The sequence below is a fragment of the Choloepus didactylus genome, chromosome 25 (assembly GCF_015220235.1).
Source record: "Choloepus didactylus isolate mChoDid1 chromosome 25, mChoDid1.pri, whole genome shotgun sequence".
Classification (NCBI taxonomy): Eukaryota; Metazoa; Chordata; class Mammalia; order Pilosa; family Megalonychidae; genus Choloepus; species Choloepus didactylus.
The window spans coordinates 3,187,370-3,204,154 of record NC_051331.1 but is presented as its reverse complement, the minus strand read 5'-3'; the positions used below and the strand labels follow the sequence as shown (position 1 = coordinate 3,204,154).

Below are 16,785 nucleotides of genomic sequence, written 5' to 3'. Positions count from 1 at the left end.
CACTAACCATTTTAGTGTGCAATTCAGTGGCATTTAGTTACATTCACAAGGTTGTGCAGCCATCACCTCTATTTAACTGTGTGGATAGATGTGTGGCTGGCACAAGTTGCTTCAAATCTCTGAGTCTCAGATTCCTTTTGTAGAAAACAGGTTTGTGAACCTGATAATGCAAGGTTGTTGGATGGTTAGACGACAACAAGAATGACAATAACAATGACCAGCATTTGTTGAGCGCTTACTATGTTCTAAGCATTTTGATGCACTGACTGTTTTCATCCATACCACTACCATCAGAGTTGGGTGCTACTAAATGCCTCTTTCCAGGCAGGGAGGTGTACACCTTAAGGCTTAAGGGCACACTGTCAGAAGTTGGAATTCCCAGGTGCACATCTTGATCCAGAATTACCAGCTGTGTGACTTTGGGCAAGTCGTTTAAATATCTTTCAGCCTCAGTTTCTTCATCTGTAAAATGGAAAAAATAATAAAATGGTTAATGTACCTAAAGAACTTAAAACATGTTCAATGGCTTATGTTGGCTATTGATGGTGGTGTCCCCTCTCCCGCTCTAGGCTGCCTGCCCACTCCAGGCACATAGTAGGTCTCCAGTGAGCTGAGCCCCTCTAGCCTCTGGGGTTCTCTCTCTTGTGCCTCCCAGGACCCTGCCTCATTTAGCAAATCTGGGGAAGTGTGCCGCAGCTGGGGGGGGGGGGATTCTGGGAAGGGATTGCAGAGTGTACAGGACACAGTAAGTGGATTCTGTAGAAACACAGTATGCAGTAGATGCACCGTGCAGACTGCTCAGCACACAGTAGATTAAATATGTAGAGTGCCTGACCCTCAGTAGCCACTCTATGAAGAGTTCCAAGAAAAGATTAGGTGCTCTATATAGAGTGCCCAGAACACAGTAGGTGCTCTTTGTAGGGCACTAGGTACCTACTAGGTGCTCCATTTAGTTGCTCTATGAAGAGTTCCTGGCACACAGTAAGTGTTCTATGAAAAATGCCCAGCACACAGTAGGTGCCCTATGGAGAGAACCCAACACTCAGTAGGTTCTTTGTGAAGAGATCCTGCACATAGTAGGAGCAATATGAAGAGTTCCCAGCCCTTAGTAGATGTTCCATGAAGAGTGTCACACAGTAGGCACATTACGCAAAGCACTTTGCACAGGGTAGGTTACTTTATGTAACTGGCACACAAGCATGTCCAGACCATGTTGCTAGTCCCTCCCCTTCTCTCCCTCTTTTTGGGGCTCCTGATCCTTCTACCTCCTGAGGAACCTTCTTCTCCCCCTCTAAGGTCCTCCCCATGCCTCATTTACAGATGGGAAGACCAAGGCCACAAAAAGAGCCAGTGCCGCAATAGTCAGAGCAAGGAGGGGGCAGGATGGGGACCCCACTCCAGGGCCCCCTACAAGTACCACATCCTCTCACGGCCCCTCTCAGGCTCACCCCCACTTCCCCTCCATCCTCCTCTCTGGTCCCTGAACCTGAGCCCAGCCCCCCAGGTGTGCATTTGCCTACCTGTGGCTTTTATCCACAGACCCTGATCCCGGGAATCCATGGTGATGCTGGAATCCTTCTTTCCAAACTGATGGGGTCAGCATTGAATTCCTGACAGGCTCAGAGGGCTGCATGACCTCCTCCAAGCCAATGTTCTCGGAGGGGTTTTGGGACATGGACTTGGCTTGGCGATGCTCACCTGGCCCCTGAGCTCTGCTTTTTCCCATATGCACTCTGGCCTTGGAGAGAATGGGGTGACTGTAAACTTGGGGCACAGGGAACTTTGTCCTATGTCCCCAGCTCATTTCCCACCTCTGGCAGCAGGTGTTATGCCTTAGGTATCTCTAGCCCACGCTGTGTGACACTGAGCCAGTGATTCAGCAGCTGTGTGTACCCTGCCCGCCTCCCCCCATTTTGGGCAGGTGCCAGGCAGGGAGGAGGCAGGAGGCCAGTGGGGGTTGGACAGTTTAGCCCCGTCCCTCCCAGCTTTCCCCAGGTCAGGGACCAGGAACAAAGACGTCCCAGGAAGAGGCAGGAAGAGGCTGCACTGGACAAGCCTCTTCTGAAAGAAGGTGCTGGCCGGGGGGTGGCAGGGTTGGGGGTGTTTGTCGTGGCCCTCGTAGAGAAGGGGTGCCACCAAGCCTGGGTGAGTGGGCTGGCCCAGAGCACTGCTGTTATAGGGTAAAATGCTCCCCCTCACCTCGCTCTAGCTTCTCGGCTTTTCTGGACTCCAGCCACCTCTCTGTCTCTGTATCCCTCATTTCTCTGTTGCTCACTTTCTCCCTCTCTCTTTCTCTTTCTGTGTCTCTCTGTCTCTGCTTCTCTGTCTGTCTTTCTCTTCCTCTTACTTTGCTTCTGCCCCCTGAATTTCCCTGGGCCTTCCTCCCTCACTCAGCCCCAGGCTCACCCATCTCTAAGCCCTCCCTGCCTGGCTCAGTGTTCCCCCTCTCTCATCTCCTCTCCTCATCCCTCTCTTTTGCTTTCCCTATCCCTGTCCCTGTATCTCCCCTCTTCCCATCCCTCTCCTCCTCCCTGTCCCACTCCCTGTCCACCTCCCTGTCTCCCTCCCTCTCCCTTTACCTGCTCCCCACCCTCTCCCCATCTCTGTCCTCCTCCTTCTCCCCCTCTCAGCCTCTCCCTTGTCCTGAAGCTCACCTCCTTGGCTCTCTCCCTCTCCTTTGTGAACCACCCGCCTCTCCCTCCAAGCCCACCATCACCATCGTCTTTTCCTCACCCTCAGAACCTCACCCTCTGACCCGACTTTCCTGAGGATGCTGCTGCTGAGCCAGTCATGGCTGGGACTCGGGTCCATGGCCCCCTCCCCATGGCTGCTCCTGCTGCTGGTCGGGGCCTCCTGGCTCCTGGCCCATGCCCTGTCCTGGGCCTTCACCTTCTACAAGAAGTGCCGCCGCCTCCAATGTTTCCCACAGCCCCCAAAACTGCACTGGTTCTTGGGTCATGTGGGTCTGGTGAGTGGGGTGCCAGGACCGTGAGAGGACTTCCTGATGGGCCAGTAATGGGGCTCAGGGGGCTGCAATATGGGGGGCTGAGAAATGGGGGGCTGGGCTGTGTCCAGGACAAAAAAAATCCAGAGAAGTCAAGGGGAGCCCCTCTTTCCTCACTCATCCTCCAGGTCCATTTCTCTCCTCTTTGGTCCACCCCATGCTTCAACACCTTACTCTCATTCTTACCTCCACCTCCTCCAAGCCTGCTTGGGGTCACCTTCCTGCCCATTGTCCCCATTAGTTCATCTTTCCAGGGTGGCTGGATGGAGCCAATGATCTGCCCTGCCCTCAGTCTCCACCCTGAACAAGGAGACTTCTTCAGGGGCATAGTCCAGGCTCTGCTTCCACCCCTGGTCCTTTCAGTGGACCTGAGGCCAGTGCCCAACCCTCTCTGGGCCAAGGGGCACAGCTGGGCCAGAGGAGGGGCCTCCCTTCCCCCACCCTTCCTGGGGCACCTTCCTCTTCTTATCTTGCTGTCCACTCCCAAGAGAGGGAGAGTGACAGCCAGAGGGACAGGAGGAGGAGAACGGTTACCCCGTTAAGCAACCTGGGTTAAAGTTCACCACTTACCCTTTTGGAAGCCTTCCATGACTCCCCAGACTTTGAACTCCTCTGACTCTTGTTCATACTTTTACTTAAAAAGTTAATTGCCTAATTAGTTAGTTAATTAATTAATTAGTTAATGATCTATCTCTCCATTAGACCGTGGAGCAGATCCTCTATCCAAAATGCTCAGCCAAGGGGCTGGCATACAGTAGGCACTCAACAAATGTTTGATGTTCTAGTGGTTGAGTTTGCCATCACCACCTTGGGTCATCCAAGGCCAGAGGGAGGAACTCCCAGCTGCCCCCCTCCCCAGACCAACTGTCAGATGCCTAGAGCTGACCAGCTTCTCCTCTGCCTGGGGTGAGAATTATATCTTGGGAAAGGGTGACACTCCCAAGCTCTTCCTGGAGGTTTCCTGAGATTCTGGGTCTTGGAATTCCTGGAGGTCATGGGACCATCATAAAAGTACTGCAGTTCTGCTTCCCATCTGGCCTTAGAGGCTGATTTTGATCACCTTTCTCCTCCTGTCCCTCTGGCTGTCACTCTCCCTCTCTGGGCCTATTTCACCCAGCACATTGAATCCTTGCCTCAGGGTCTTTGGGGAACAGGTAACAGGTCACAAAGTTGACAGTGATGTGTGTCCACCTTCCCAGAGTATCCTGGGAATCCCGTGGTACAAGGATGGACAGTTCACCTGGCCCCTTCGTCAAGGCCTCAATTTCTTTATTTGTGAATGCCCCATTGATGGGCATGGCTGTAGGTTCAGGGAGAAGGTGCATGGAGACACTCTGAACACAGCCAAGTATACAGGTGGTGCTCCCACCATTCTTATAGACAATCAGAATTCATGTCCCATCCCCGTGGGGCTTCCAAGACTGCAAGTTACCTGTTTGTAGACCTCCCTTCAGTATCTCCCTACAGGACCTCCTCCTTGGGCTCTGCCCCATGGGGCCTCCCCTTCAGGCTACCTCTGTTCTGGAAACTCTCCCAGATAAGAATATCTGTCTTCTTCACCCAAGCTCTGCCTCTCAGTGGGCTGGGGTGGGGGGGTGCCTTCTGTGTCTGCCCTGGGTCCTGACTTAGTACAGGAAGACTCCAGGATCTTCTCACCCCAGGGACACTTGAGTCCCTCCATCATTGCAGAGCCCCTACACTACACTTTATTTTGAGGCTAAATGTGGGTGTGGTGGTACCTGCCAGTGGCTCCTTCTTGTGAGGTGACCTCACCCCATCTCGCTTGCAGGTCAACCCCAACGAGCAGGGCTTGACCACTCTGGCTCAGCTGGTGGCCACCTACCCCCAGGCTCTTTTGTTCTGGCTGGGGCCCATCATCCCTGTCATCACTCTGTACCACCCAGACGTCATCCGATGTGTCACCAATGCCTCAGGTACCCGTGCAGAGCTTGTGGTGATGGGTGCTGCGGGGTTCTCAAAAGCCATTGAAACTCTTCATCCCAAAGCTTGTGAGGGCCTCTGCAGGAATTCTTGGCCCCTCATCGTCTCTCCTGTCTCAGCCATCTTTCTCGTTCTCATTCTTTTATGTATCCACCAGCCCTCTTCTCACTGTCAGACACCACCCTGTTCTTTTGGGCAGTACTAGGGCCATATGGGGCCTCAATCCAAACCAAGTTCTGCAGGAAATTCCAGTGTTGAACAATGGAGGGTACAGATACCCTCATCCATTTTTGGTCAGGAATGGGGCCAGATAGAGAGAGATGGGCTAGGCAGCCCAGAAGAGATGCAAGGCAGGCTGGAAGGTTTCCTGTAAGAGGTATTGCTGGAGCTGGGTCTGGAACAATGAGTAGGAATTTTTGTGCAGGAGCAGGGTGGTGCAGTGAGCAGTGGTAGAGAGTGACTGTGGCCAAGTCCTTCGACTCTCTGGTTGCTGAGATCTAAGCAAAGAAAGGGAATCTATTGACTGAAAACTCCATGAAAAACTGTCTTTGGGCACAGCTGGATTCAGGATTCAAACAATGTCATCAGGAATCTGTCTTAAACTCTCAGTTCTACTTTTCTCTGCATCGGTCTTTGTTTCATGGCAGCTCTTTTCCTCATGGTGTAATCTGTGTCCCAGGAGCCCAATTCCTAAAGGAAAGCTCCTCCATAGTTCCTATTCCCATAAATTGCCTGGATTTACTTTCCATTTCCTGGCCTGGATTACAAGACTGATTCCTGAGGCAATCATCATGTCCCTGATTATCCAGTCTTGGTGGATTTGGAACTCTCAGAGCTATTGTTCTGGTGGCACAAGATTCTGGATGTTGAGAACACAGGCCCTGGATTCAGATAAAGCTGGGCTTGAGTCTCAGGCACCCACTTATGATCTGAAGGACTCTCACAAGTGACTTCAAAATTACAAACTCCATTTCCTCATTGGGAAGATGGGAATGGGAAGAGAACCAAGGTGAAAGTGATATTTGTGACTGAAAAGGGGAAGACCTATTCTGTGCCTGTACCTGAGGGACCCTGATTTGTTGTGTGTCAGTCTGTGGAGACCAGGAGAAGCGTAGGTGCAGAGAAAGTGAGCAGCTGGCTGGGTTCACAGGGCTTGGCTCTGGGTCTCCTCCCTCCAGGTGATTCTCTTGGGCAGCCTGTGAATTTGATCCTCTTTGTTCCTCCCCAGATTCAGAGCTTGGTGGAGGGTCTTGTCTACACTCAGGGTCTGGAGAGCACCTATGGGGAGGTCTGCTACTGGTGGGTAGGGCCCTATCACCCAATTGTCTGCATCTTCCACCCCACTGTCATCAAGCCTGTCATCTTTGCTCCAGGTAGATCCCCATCAGCCACAGCCTCACCACTGCTGAGGTGTCTGCTGATTGCAGTTGGGAGGGCGATCCAGGGGTGAGGGACAGGAGGGGCTGCTGCCTCTGGGCCACCTAGACCCCCACCTTCCTGACCACTGGTCATGTCTGGTACAGTCTAGGGCAAGTCTGTATTATGTCTGCTGTGTAGCCAGAGCAGTGTGTGCTTACACCTGGGATCATAGGGAGATGGTCTTGGTCACATCTTGGGCTCAGCTATAGCCAAGGACCTTTGAGTCAATTCCAGGTCTATATGGGTCTTGTCATAGATGCTGTTTGAGATACCCTTGTTATCCTTCTGGTCATATCTGAGTAATGTTTATGTCTTATTTGAGGTCAATGCTGGAAGGTGTCTGACCCTCTGAGAAATGTCTGGGATCTTGTTTGAATCATGCATGAGGCAGGTATAAGGTATCCCTGGATCTCATCTGGTACATTTCAGAACACAAAAGTGTCCATATTCTTATTATGTCTTGGGCAAATCTGTGGGTCAATCTGAAGTCATGTCAGATGGTCTTTGGTCCAATCAGCATGCTGTTGCATGTTTTGCACAGATCAGGGCATGTCATGAGTATTGTCACCATGTCAGATGTCAAGGTCCATGTCAGGAGGTGTCATACAAATCTGGGGTATTTGGGGTGCCCTAGGTCAATGTGATGCATTTTGTAGAATATTGGGCTGCACTCAGGTGTTTCAGAACATGTTGAACTTTAGAGTAAACATGTCATGGCATGATGAGGCATGTTGAGCCATGTCTCGGTGTGTCTAAGTATGTTGAGGTATGTCTGTGGGCTCTGCCTTTCATCTTCTCTGCTGCTGCAGCTTGGTCTGGTCAACACTTGTCTCCCCTTCCTCCCTGCTTCCACTGTGCATGGCCTCATTCCTGCTATGCTGGGCTTGGTGGGAGAAAGGGCAGACCCCACCTGAGGACCCTCCCCAATCCTCTTGTGATTCCTAATGGCCCATCTCTCATGTCAGTCTCCATAGCACCCAAAGATGTGGTCTTCTACAACTTCCTGAAGCCCTGGTTGGGTGAGTAACTGCAGAAACAGAAGTTGGGGACAGCCTTGGGAGCCAGGGGAAGGGTTTCCCTCTCCTACTTCCCATGGCTGTCTCTTCTAGGGGATGGGCTCCTGCTGAGTGCTGGTGAAAAGTGGAGCCGTCATCGCCGCATGCTGACACCTGCCTTCCACTTCAACATCCTGAAACCCTATATGAAGATTTTCAATGACAGTGTCAACACCATGCACGTGAGTCCCTTGAACCAGGGTCATATGTGGAGCCTTAGGTGAAAGGGACCCCAGACACACTTGGTCTGGAGTCTTGGCTCTGTTGGGGGGCTTTGAGGCCATTGCTTTCTCTCTCTGTGTCTCAGTTTCCTCATCTGCATAATAGGGATAATGGTCTCTACTTAGAAGGGTGATTGAGGTGACTTAAAGGAATCATGCCTCTAGTACATAGTAGGTGATCAGAAGGTGTTGGTTTCTAAACTCCCCCCCAGAATCCTTGGGATTGATGAATAATGATGAAGCATGCACAGTTAGCGGTTGTTTATTAACCACTTCAAAACTCATTGGTTTAAAACAATAAGAGTTTATTAATACTTAGAAGTCTATGAGTCAGTTAACTGGTTCTACTGGACTTGGATGGGATTACTCATGTTATCTATGATCAGCTGGGGTAGAGGCAGATCTCCAGGTCCAGGCTCACCTGTCTCACACAGTTGGATCTTGGTTGGCTCAGGCTAACCTAGGACAGTCTCTGCTGGGACAACTGGAATTTCCTCCATGTGATCTCTCACCCTCCATCAGGCCACCCAAGCTTGCAGACATGGCCGAAGCAGGGTTCCAAGGGAGTGAGAGAAAACAGCAACAAATCTGGAAGCTGTGGTTTAGAATTACTGTGTCATCATTATCACTGCATTCTGTTACCCAAGGAAGTCACAACACCTGCCAAGAATCAAAGGGTGGGGAAATAGGTTCCACTTCCTAGTGGAAATTTCTGCAAAGCTACATTGCAAAGGGCATGAATATGGGATGAGGGGAAACATTGGGGAAAAAGATTTTATGAACTGTGTATGTTTTTTCCCTACTTGTAATCTGATAAGTTAGCTTGTAACTATTTCATAGAGTCTGCCAGAAGACATGAGACTCTTGGGTCAGATACAAAGGACTTTCCTATTCATGGCTTATCAAACAGCTTGTGCTTCATGTTGGTTTGTGTTCTTTCCCAAAGCTACCTACCCAAATCTCATAGGGGTGACACATATACACCAAAAATGGATGCCTGCACATGCATAGGGTTATATTATAGGGGGGGAATGGTAAGTTTAGGGAATCTGCAACTTTTATAGGACACAGAAGCAAACCTGATATTTGTCCAGGGAAGATATTATATCATCCCTCATGGTTGCTCACTGCAAATACAGCTCTGAGAAATAGCCCAGGTAAAGTGTGTCAAGTCTACACCTTCTTGGCATTACCAGCAAGAATTTGAAGTGATGCTTAGGGTCCACGATGGACTGCCTTTCCCAATATCAGGGATGTTTTTGCAATCAGCCTATAAAAATGATTATGATGATAATGATGATGAAGATGAAAGATGTTGAAAGCTAACATTAATTAAGCACTCAGTATATGTCAGAAATAGTGCCATTTTAAGATATATGTTGTCTAATTTAATTGCCACAAACCTAAGAGAGAGAGAAGGCCATTTTTTTGTTTATTACAAATGATGAAAGTGAGGCTTAGAGAGATTAGGGGATTGCCCAAGATCATTCAGCTATTAAGTAAACTACTTTATCTGACACCGAAGGAGGTCATCCTAAATGTTACTAAGAACTTGGCAGTTGGTACCCAGAGGAGGATGTTAACTTAATCAAGGGCATACAAAGCACATGAGCAGAGCTGGCCTTGAGCTCATAGCTGCTAACTCCCAGTCACGGAATCTTCATGACCTAATACTGAGAGCTTTCCCACACAAACCTGGTCCTTTCTGAAAGTTGGTGTGTGGGGTAAACACTAGGAGACTGGGTTAAGACCGGTGGCTGTGGTTGGGAAGGGGATCAGGGAAGACAGGGCCCAGCCCCAGTTCTTCCCTTCTCTCTGGCCAGGCAAAGTGGCAATGTCTGGCCTCGGAGAGCAGTGCCCGCCTGGACATGTTTGAACACATCAGCCTCATGACTCTGGACAGCCTGCAGAAATGTGTCTTCAGCTTTGACAGCCACTGCCAGGAGTGAGTTCTGAACGGGTCCTAGAAATTGGTACATTGACCCAGAGGAGTAGGTAGGGCAGTGATGACTGACCAGGACAATTAGGAAGGCTTCTTGGAGGAGGTAGGGAAGAGCTGGGCAATGTAGGACAAGAGAAGGGAGAGAGAAATAGGGGAATTTCCAGGTAGGTAGGTAGATATATTTGAGTAAAGGCAAGGAGGCTAGGATGATCAGAGCAAGAATGCACCTAGGAAATGGGATTAGGGAGATGTAGAGGGATAGATTGTCAGGCTCTCAAAAACCAGGCAAGGGTGTATGAACTTTATCATGAAGTTTCCAGGTAGCTATGGAAGGGGCAAGCAGATGAGGGACATGGTCAGACAGAGCTTTGGAGATCCATCTCTGTGTAGGTCTGATTTTTAACTGTTGTGCTGGCTTTGGATATGAGGATACCAGGGAGAGGGTTGAGTCCATGGATCTGTTGAGGGGATGATGTCCGAAATGGGCAGAGTTGGGGGAGGAGAAGGGACAGGATGGAATTTTGGGCAGGAGGGGAGAGATAGTCATGATGTCCAGGCTCTGTCCTGGGGCATGGAGCCTGGAGGCAGTTCACTGAGATGGGGATGTAGGGCAGAAGATGTTTGGAGAGTCACGCCTCCTTGGTCATGCCCACCATGTATCTCTGTGGCCATCTTCCCCTGGATACTCATGTTCCTGGTGGAAGGTAGCTCCCAGCTTCTGGTGGGAAGTGCTTCTCAGGCTTCATTTATGGTAAGGTGCTCCTCCTTTAATGCCCTTCTCCTTCAGGAAGCCTAGTGAATATATTGCAGCCATCCTGGAGCTCAGTGCCCTTGTTGCAAAACGGCACCAGCAGATCTTCCTGCACATGGACTTCCTGTACCACCTCACTCCTGATGGGCGGTGCTTCCACAGAGCCTGCAGGCTGGTGCATGACTTCACAGATGCCGTCATCCAGGAGCGTCGCCGCACCCTCCCTGATGAGGGTGCTGATGACTTCCTCATGGACAAGGCCAGGACCAAGACTTTGGACTTCATTGATGTGCTCCTGCTGGCCAAGGTGTGCTTCTCTAAGTTCTGAATTCAAGAGGTAGACTGGAACTTGAATTCAAATGTCAGGTCAAACAGCTTGGATTCCATTTAGAGGGCACTGGAGAGCCATGGAGGTGTTTGAGGATGGGAGGCATGGTGCAGAGATGTGTATCAGAGGTCACTGTGTGGATGAAGCCTGAAGGGAACCGTTCTATCTGAAACTGTGAGGGGTATGAGAATTTACCCTATTTTCAAGCTAATAAGTTAATCTGCTAAAGTTTGTGTATAGATATGTAGTGTGTGTGTGTATGTGTGTGTGTGTATATGTATACACATATATATATAGACAGATGTATACACACACACACACACATATACATACATAGACAGATGCTTTAGACAACAGTCCTGGATCAAAGCAGACCAATTATTACTCAATGCAATAATAGAAGTTAGTAGAATAATTGTGATGGTTCTTTTCTCTCATTTTACACCAAAAGTAACATGATGTGGGCCAGTGTTTTCACCTGTCCATGCAGCAGAGTCTGCACCACTGCAGAAGAAAGCCCACATTATCATTTTTGGAGATTATGTAGGCAACCTGGCTCATCTGCCCCTCTTCCCTTCTGTGAAAAATTGAGATAGATGACAGACAGACAGACAGAAAGACAGATAGACAGCCAGATACCAAGAACTTTGCTCTGGAGTGCAAAGTTCACTATATCAAGAAGGCAAAGTCTCTAGTTTACAAGTCTTCTGGGGGGAGATAATAAAGGATTCTGAGGATTCACTATCCTAGATGGTGGGCCAATGTCTATTGAGCAAGGTACAATCTCTAACTTCCAAGGCACATTGCCATCCAACTGTCTCATAACCCAGATTGCCAGTAATATGCTTTTCAGAAAGCTCTTGTGCAGACACATGAAAATATTCCTACAGAGCAATGATTCCTCCCATTAGGGTCAAACAAGAAGCAAGGACACCAAGGAGGTGGCTTGCGGGGTGGGGTCACTGGGGATGGTGAGGAAGTGAGTTCTAGGAGTGCAGGGTGAGCCTGGGTTTCTGGAATGCTGATGGATCTTCAGACAATGTGTCAGTTAAGGTGGGAGTCTCTCAGAGCTGAGTGATTCTGGGAGTGTTGCTTTGTCTCCAGGATGAAGATGGGAAGGTATTGTCTGATGAGGACATCAGAGCAGAGGCTGATACCTTCATGTTCGAGGGTGAGTGTACCAGCTTGGGATGACAGTAGAGGCAGGGGACTCTCCATCCCAGGGACTTGGTGGGTGGGCACTGGACCTCCTATTCTGCAGCATCCTCCCCCATCCTCCTTGAGGGCATCCATGTAAGGGAGCTGTCCGCCCCATGGTGGTGAATCATACCGGAGACTCAAGTCTACCTGGCTGCCCCTCAGGTCATGACACCACCGCCAGTGGTCTCTCCTGGGTCCTGTATAACCTTGCAAAGCACCCGGAGTACCAGGATCGCTGCCAGCAGGAGGTGCGAGAGCTCCTGAGGGACCGTCAGTCAGAGGAGATTGAATGGTGAGTGCGGGTTCTCATGGTCTGTTCCCCGACCCCTTCTCTGCTTCACAGGTAGGAACAGAAGAAGGTCTTTTTGTTGATTCTTCAATTATTGATTAGTGGGAATAGGAGGAAATCCCAGAGGGAGGGCTGTTTCCACCCCGGCTTATAAGGGAAATGATGTAGGTTTGGGGGTGAGAAATATCTGGTCTTGAATCCTTGACCCTCTGCTTATCTTAAATGGGTCATTTCTTCTCTCCAAGACTGAGTTTCTCCCACTGATATGGGACCAGTCTCCAGCCCCCAGGGCTTCTGAGAGAATTAGCAGCAATATGTAAAGGAAGATGCTGGTTGGGAAGTCATCATCAATGACCTTCTCTTCTCCTTCCATGGTTTTCTCCTCTGAAATCAGTTTTTCAAAGATCATCACTCTCCTGAATATTTACTCTTCTTCTGCTCCATAATTCCTACCTTCTGGTCCAGTCCAGTGATTCACAGGAGATATCTGGGGATAAAAGTTTTCCATCTCTTACTGAGGAGCACCTGCATCATTTATCCATCCTGCATTCCTTGTCATCCTCACCTCTGCTCCCAGTATCCTTCCAGTCCAGGAAGGATCAAGCCTCATGATGTGCCTTCTAGGTTATCAGTAGCCACTTAATATAATTAGCTAAGAGTGCCATAGGTCAATGAGACAAAGGCCAAGGAGAGAGGGAGAGGGAAAGCAGGAAGTGAATCAACCAAGGGTGTCCAAACCGTTTTGAAGTGTGTGCTGTGAGGGACAGAGAGCCTCAAGAGATAACAATGCCAGAGACGGCAGCAGATACTGGTTGTGGGAAACTCTGAAAGTGCTGTTAATGGCCTCAATTTTATTTGTTCATTCATTTTTTATTACAGATGTTGTAGGTTTACAGAAAAACCATGCAGAAAGTAGAGTCGCATACACCCCCCTGTTATTAACAACTTGCATTAGTGTGGTACATTTGTTACAATTGATGAAAGAATATAATTATAATTTTATTATTAACCATGGTCCATGGTTTACATTAGGGTTCACTGTTTGGGTTTTACAGTCCTATGGTACATTTTTAAATGTTTTTTTTTTCTGATAGTATAAATACGTTCTAAACTTCTCCCCTTTAACCTCTTTGAAGTATACAATTCAGTGGTGTTAATTTCACAAAATTGCTGCTATCATCACCATCATCCATTACCAAGATGTTTCCATCACCCCAACAGAAATTCTGTATCAATGTAACCTTAACTCCCCATTCCCTACCCCTATTCCAGCCCCTGGTATCCTGTATTCTGGTTCTGACTTTATGAATTTACTTACTCTAAGTATTTCATGTAAGTGAGATCATACAATGGCTTTCATTTTGAGCCATTGGCAATGGTATTCATGGGGGATGTTTGAGCAGGGGCGGGCAGTCGTATCAGGGTATTGCAAAGATGTCTGTAGGGTGATGTTCAGGAGAAAACTGTAGTGGATGAGTTGAGGGTCCAGGGAGGAGATACTGAAGCTTGTGCCAGACAAGGTGCTGGAAGATGGAGAGGAGCTGCTGGACTGGCTAGCCATTTTGGAGGTGGTGCTCTTCACTCCAAGGCTTTTAAAACCAAGGTTTAAAACAAAATTATGTATTTGCCAAATGAAACAAAAACCAACCAGTATAAACTGGTTTATAATAAAAAGAAGCTTCTTCCATGATTCCCACCCAAGTGGTGACTTCAACCACTTGTCTCCTGGGTATCCCTCTGGAAGGCATCAATCCTTCTGAGCACGTTTCTATAAACACAAACACACATATCCAAACACAGGACACTCTCTCTTTTGGTATAAAATATACACAGGTCTTCACATTAAGACCTATATATTTGAATATGTATTCAAAATATTCTCTTTTTCTTCCATACTATGAGCTTTGAAAAACTAATTTTGAATTACCCAAACAACGAGAACAGGTTCTTCTTGCATAAAATGCGACATTATTGAGATGTCAAGGCTCACTTTTGACACCACCACTGAAACCTAATCCCCTCCCTGTTTTCTGAGGGGTGTTCAGATCCATCGATTTGTTATATATCCTTACAGACTTTTCCTTTTGCATTTGCATATATATTTGTCACATGTTCCTTCTCACTCAACCTTGTGTCTTTCTGCATGTTGCCTATCATTCCATAGATTACTCAACCCATCCCTTTGTTGCAACATTTGCATGAACATTTCCAATTAGAATAGATATTGCCAAATTGCCTTCCGGTGTGTCTGTACTGCACACACACCCTCCGAGCCTGCAGTGTGTGATGAGACATATGACCACTATATCTCATTTTTGATAACTATATAGTATTCCATTCCATGACAGTACAATGATTTATCTAAATGTTCCCATTATGGTGGACACTTGGATTGTTTCCAGTGTTTGGTTAAAATAAACACAGCATATTGAAGGTCCATGTACACTAAACTTGGTTTTCATGTCTGTGTCTTTGCAGGGAAAATTCCTAGAAGTACAATTGGTGAATCAAAGACCCTTTGATTAGCTAGGACCTCTAGTACAATGTTAAAACATTGGATGTGTTTTTCTTACTCACTCTTCATTTGGTTTTGTTTACCTACCAGGAAGAATATTTTATTTTTATGCAAATTTGTTAACCTTTGCATGGATGGTTTCTGGGGGTGGGATTTTTTCAGAATGACTTCTAAAATTAGGTGGCTACATTTTCTCTGGTACTTTTGTGATACTGCTTTTCTAATGCTCAAATCTTTGACCTATCTGGGATTTATTTTGTTATAGGGAGTGAGAGAGAGACATGATGAAAGGGTCTCGTGGGGCAGTAGGGGGCTGGGGGGAGTCTGTCTTTGCTCCCAGGTCAACTGTTGGGGGTTTCAACAGGGACGACCTGGCCAACTTGCCCTTCCTGACCATGTGCATCAAGGAGAGTCTGCGGTTACACCCCCCAGTCCCCGTCATCTCCCGCTGCTGTACCCAGGACGTTGTGCTCCCAGATGGACGAGTTATCCCCAAAGGTGCTTGCAACGACAGGTGGAAGAGGCTCCTGGGCAGGAAGGGGGTTCCATCAGGCAGTGGGTCCCCTTCCTGACTGCACCCTTCTCTCCCAAAGGTGTCATCTGCCTGGTCGACATTTTCGGGACCCATCACAACCCATCAATCTGGCCGAACCCTGAGGTGCTGACCCTCCCCCACTGGTTTAAACACTGTGGGGACCTGGGGGATGGTGAAGGGTCCTGACCAGGAAATCAGACCCATCTCCCCCACCAAACACACATCTGCCTCTCGAGGGCTTGCTGTCCTGGGAGACCTCTCTTGCCCCAGCTGTCGTATCTCATCCACCTCCAGGTCTATGACCCCTTCCGCTTCGACCCAGAAAACACCCAGAATGGGTCACCTCTGGCTTTCATTCCCTTCTCAGCTGGGTCCAGGTGAGGCCAGCAGGCATCTGACTGGTGATGGACTGAGAGATGGTGGGGATCTTTTTGTCATTTCCTGATTCTGGGGAAAGCTGAGATGATCAGAGTTCCAACCTCCTTTTCTCCACTCCTGGAGAGGATGGACAAGGATCTGGAGAAACGGAGAGGGGCCCAAGGAGGGATTCCAGGTGTATTCATTGCCCCCTCCTCTACATCTACTGGTTGAGCTGGGGTTGGAGTCTGGGCCAAGCTCAGGGGACTGGGAAGTCCTCATGGGGGTCCCATGCACGGTTAACCCCCCGTCTACCTCTCAGGCTGGTGAGAGAGAGGGCGGGGGTCCCGGGCAAGGTCTAGGCACCATGGTGGCCCGGATGGGAGTCCCGGGCACAGTCCGAGCCCCAATCCCACCCGCAGGAACTGCATCGGGCAGACGTTCGCCATGACCGAGATGAAGGTGGCCCTGGCGCTCACGCTGCTGCGCTTCCGCGTCCTGCCCGATGAGACCGAGCCCCAGAGGAAGCCGGAGCTGATCCTGCGCGCGGAGGAGGGACTTTGGCTGCATGTGGAGCCGCTGGGTGCTGGTCTGCAGGGTTCCACCGCCACAAGGCCTTAGATCCATCCCTGACCACGTCCGCCTTCCTTGGCATATTCCCAATAAAACTTTACTCTCATCTCTGTCTGAACCTCACTGAATTTCAGCCGCTGCACTTGGAGACTGCGTGGATCCAAGGGGTGATGGTGGCTGTTGGGAAGTGGGGCTGCTATCTCTGAGCTGAAGTCCCTGACTACCTTGCAGACCAACTGCAGGGATCCCCACACTCATGATGGATTCTCCCAGAGCCCAATCACAGACATTATTCTGTGGGCCATAGGGATCCATGGAAGGTGTTTGAGCAGGACAGCGACCCGGTTTAAGGACGGATTTATGGGACAAGCTTGAGGCTGTGAGTCCAGGAAAAGGAGACCCCAGGGTGGTAGATCCCATCCCCTGGGTCATGGGTTCCCTAGAACAAAGGTCCCTGACCTGCCCAGAACACAGGGGGAGAAGGGCTGCAGCCCTCACCCTGATAGCTGGTCTGGGAATCATGGTTCTCTCCCTGCTGTTGCCAATTGCCCCAGCCATGTGTCAGCCCCCTCCTAGTCGTCTCATCGGTGGTCCCCTTCCCCCACATTCAGAGAGTGTCCTCCATTTTCCCCTCTGGGCTGGCTGTTCAGGCAGC

At 49.2% G+C, this 16,785-nt stretch overlaps 1 protein-coding gene across 2 annotated transcripts; it reads left to right on the top strand.

The window, feature by feature from the left end:
* The first annotated feature begins 2,001 nt into the window (after positions 1 to 2,001).
* Positions 2,002 to 16,226, top strand: LOC119520423 (cytochrome P450 4F3-like). Of its 2 annotated transcripts, XM_037818270.1 has the most exons (13): positions 2,002 to 2,071; positions 2,740 to 2,968; positions 4,794 to 4,938; positions 7,330 to 7,383; positions 7,474 to 7,601; positions 9,464 to 9,585; positions 10,370 to 10,640; positions 11,766 to 11,832; positions 12,024 to 12,153; positions 15,030 to 15,163; positions 15,259 to 15,323; positions 15,495 to 15,577; positions 15,980 to 16,226. In XM_037818270.1, exons 2-13 carry the CDS (start codon positions 2,771 to 2,773, stop codon positions 16,176 to 16,178), a joined length of 1,596 nt encoding a protein of 531 aa, XP_037674198.1. In that variant the 5' UTR covers positions 2,002 to 2,071; positions 2,740 to 2,770; the 3' UTR covers positions 16,179 to 16,226. The 2 variants fall into 2 exon arrangements, with proteins under 2 accessions (XP_037674198.1, XP_037674199.1); XM_037818271.1 differs by lacking the exons at positions 2,740 to 2,968; positions 4,794 to 4,938 and having other exon boundaries at positions 2,011 to 2,071.
* The last annotated feature ends 559 nt before the right edge of the window (positions 16,227 to 16,785 follow it).

What these genes read in the sequence shown, in the direction of transcription:
- LOC119520423 (XM_037818270.1), top strand. Translation starts at nt 2,771, where the DNA reads ATGCTGCTGCTGAGCCAGTCATGGCTGGGACTCGGGTCCATGGCCCCC. An exon ending in ACAGTGTCAACACCATGCAC is followed by an intron (nt 7,602 to 9,463) that starts GTGAGTCCCTTG and finishes CTCTCTGGCCAG; the next exon opens with GCAAAGTGGCAATGTCTGGC. An exon ending in CAATCTGGCCGAACCCTGAG is followed by an intron (nt 15,324 to 15,494) that starts GTGCTGACCCTC and finishes ATCCACCTCCAG; the next exon opens with GTCTATGACCCCTTCCGCTT.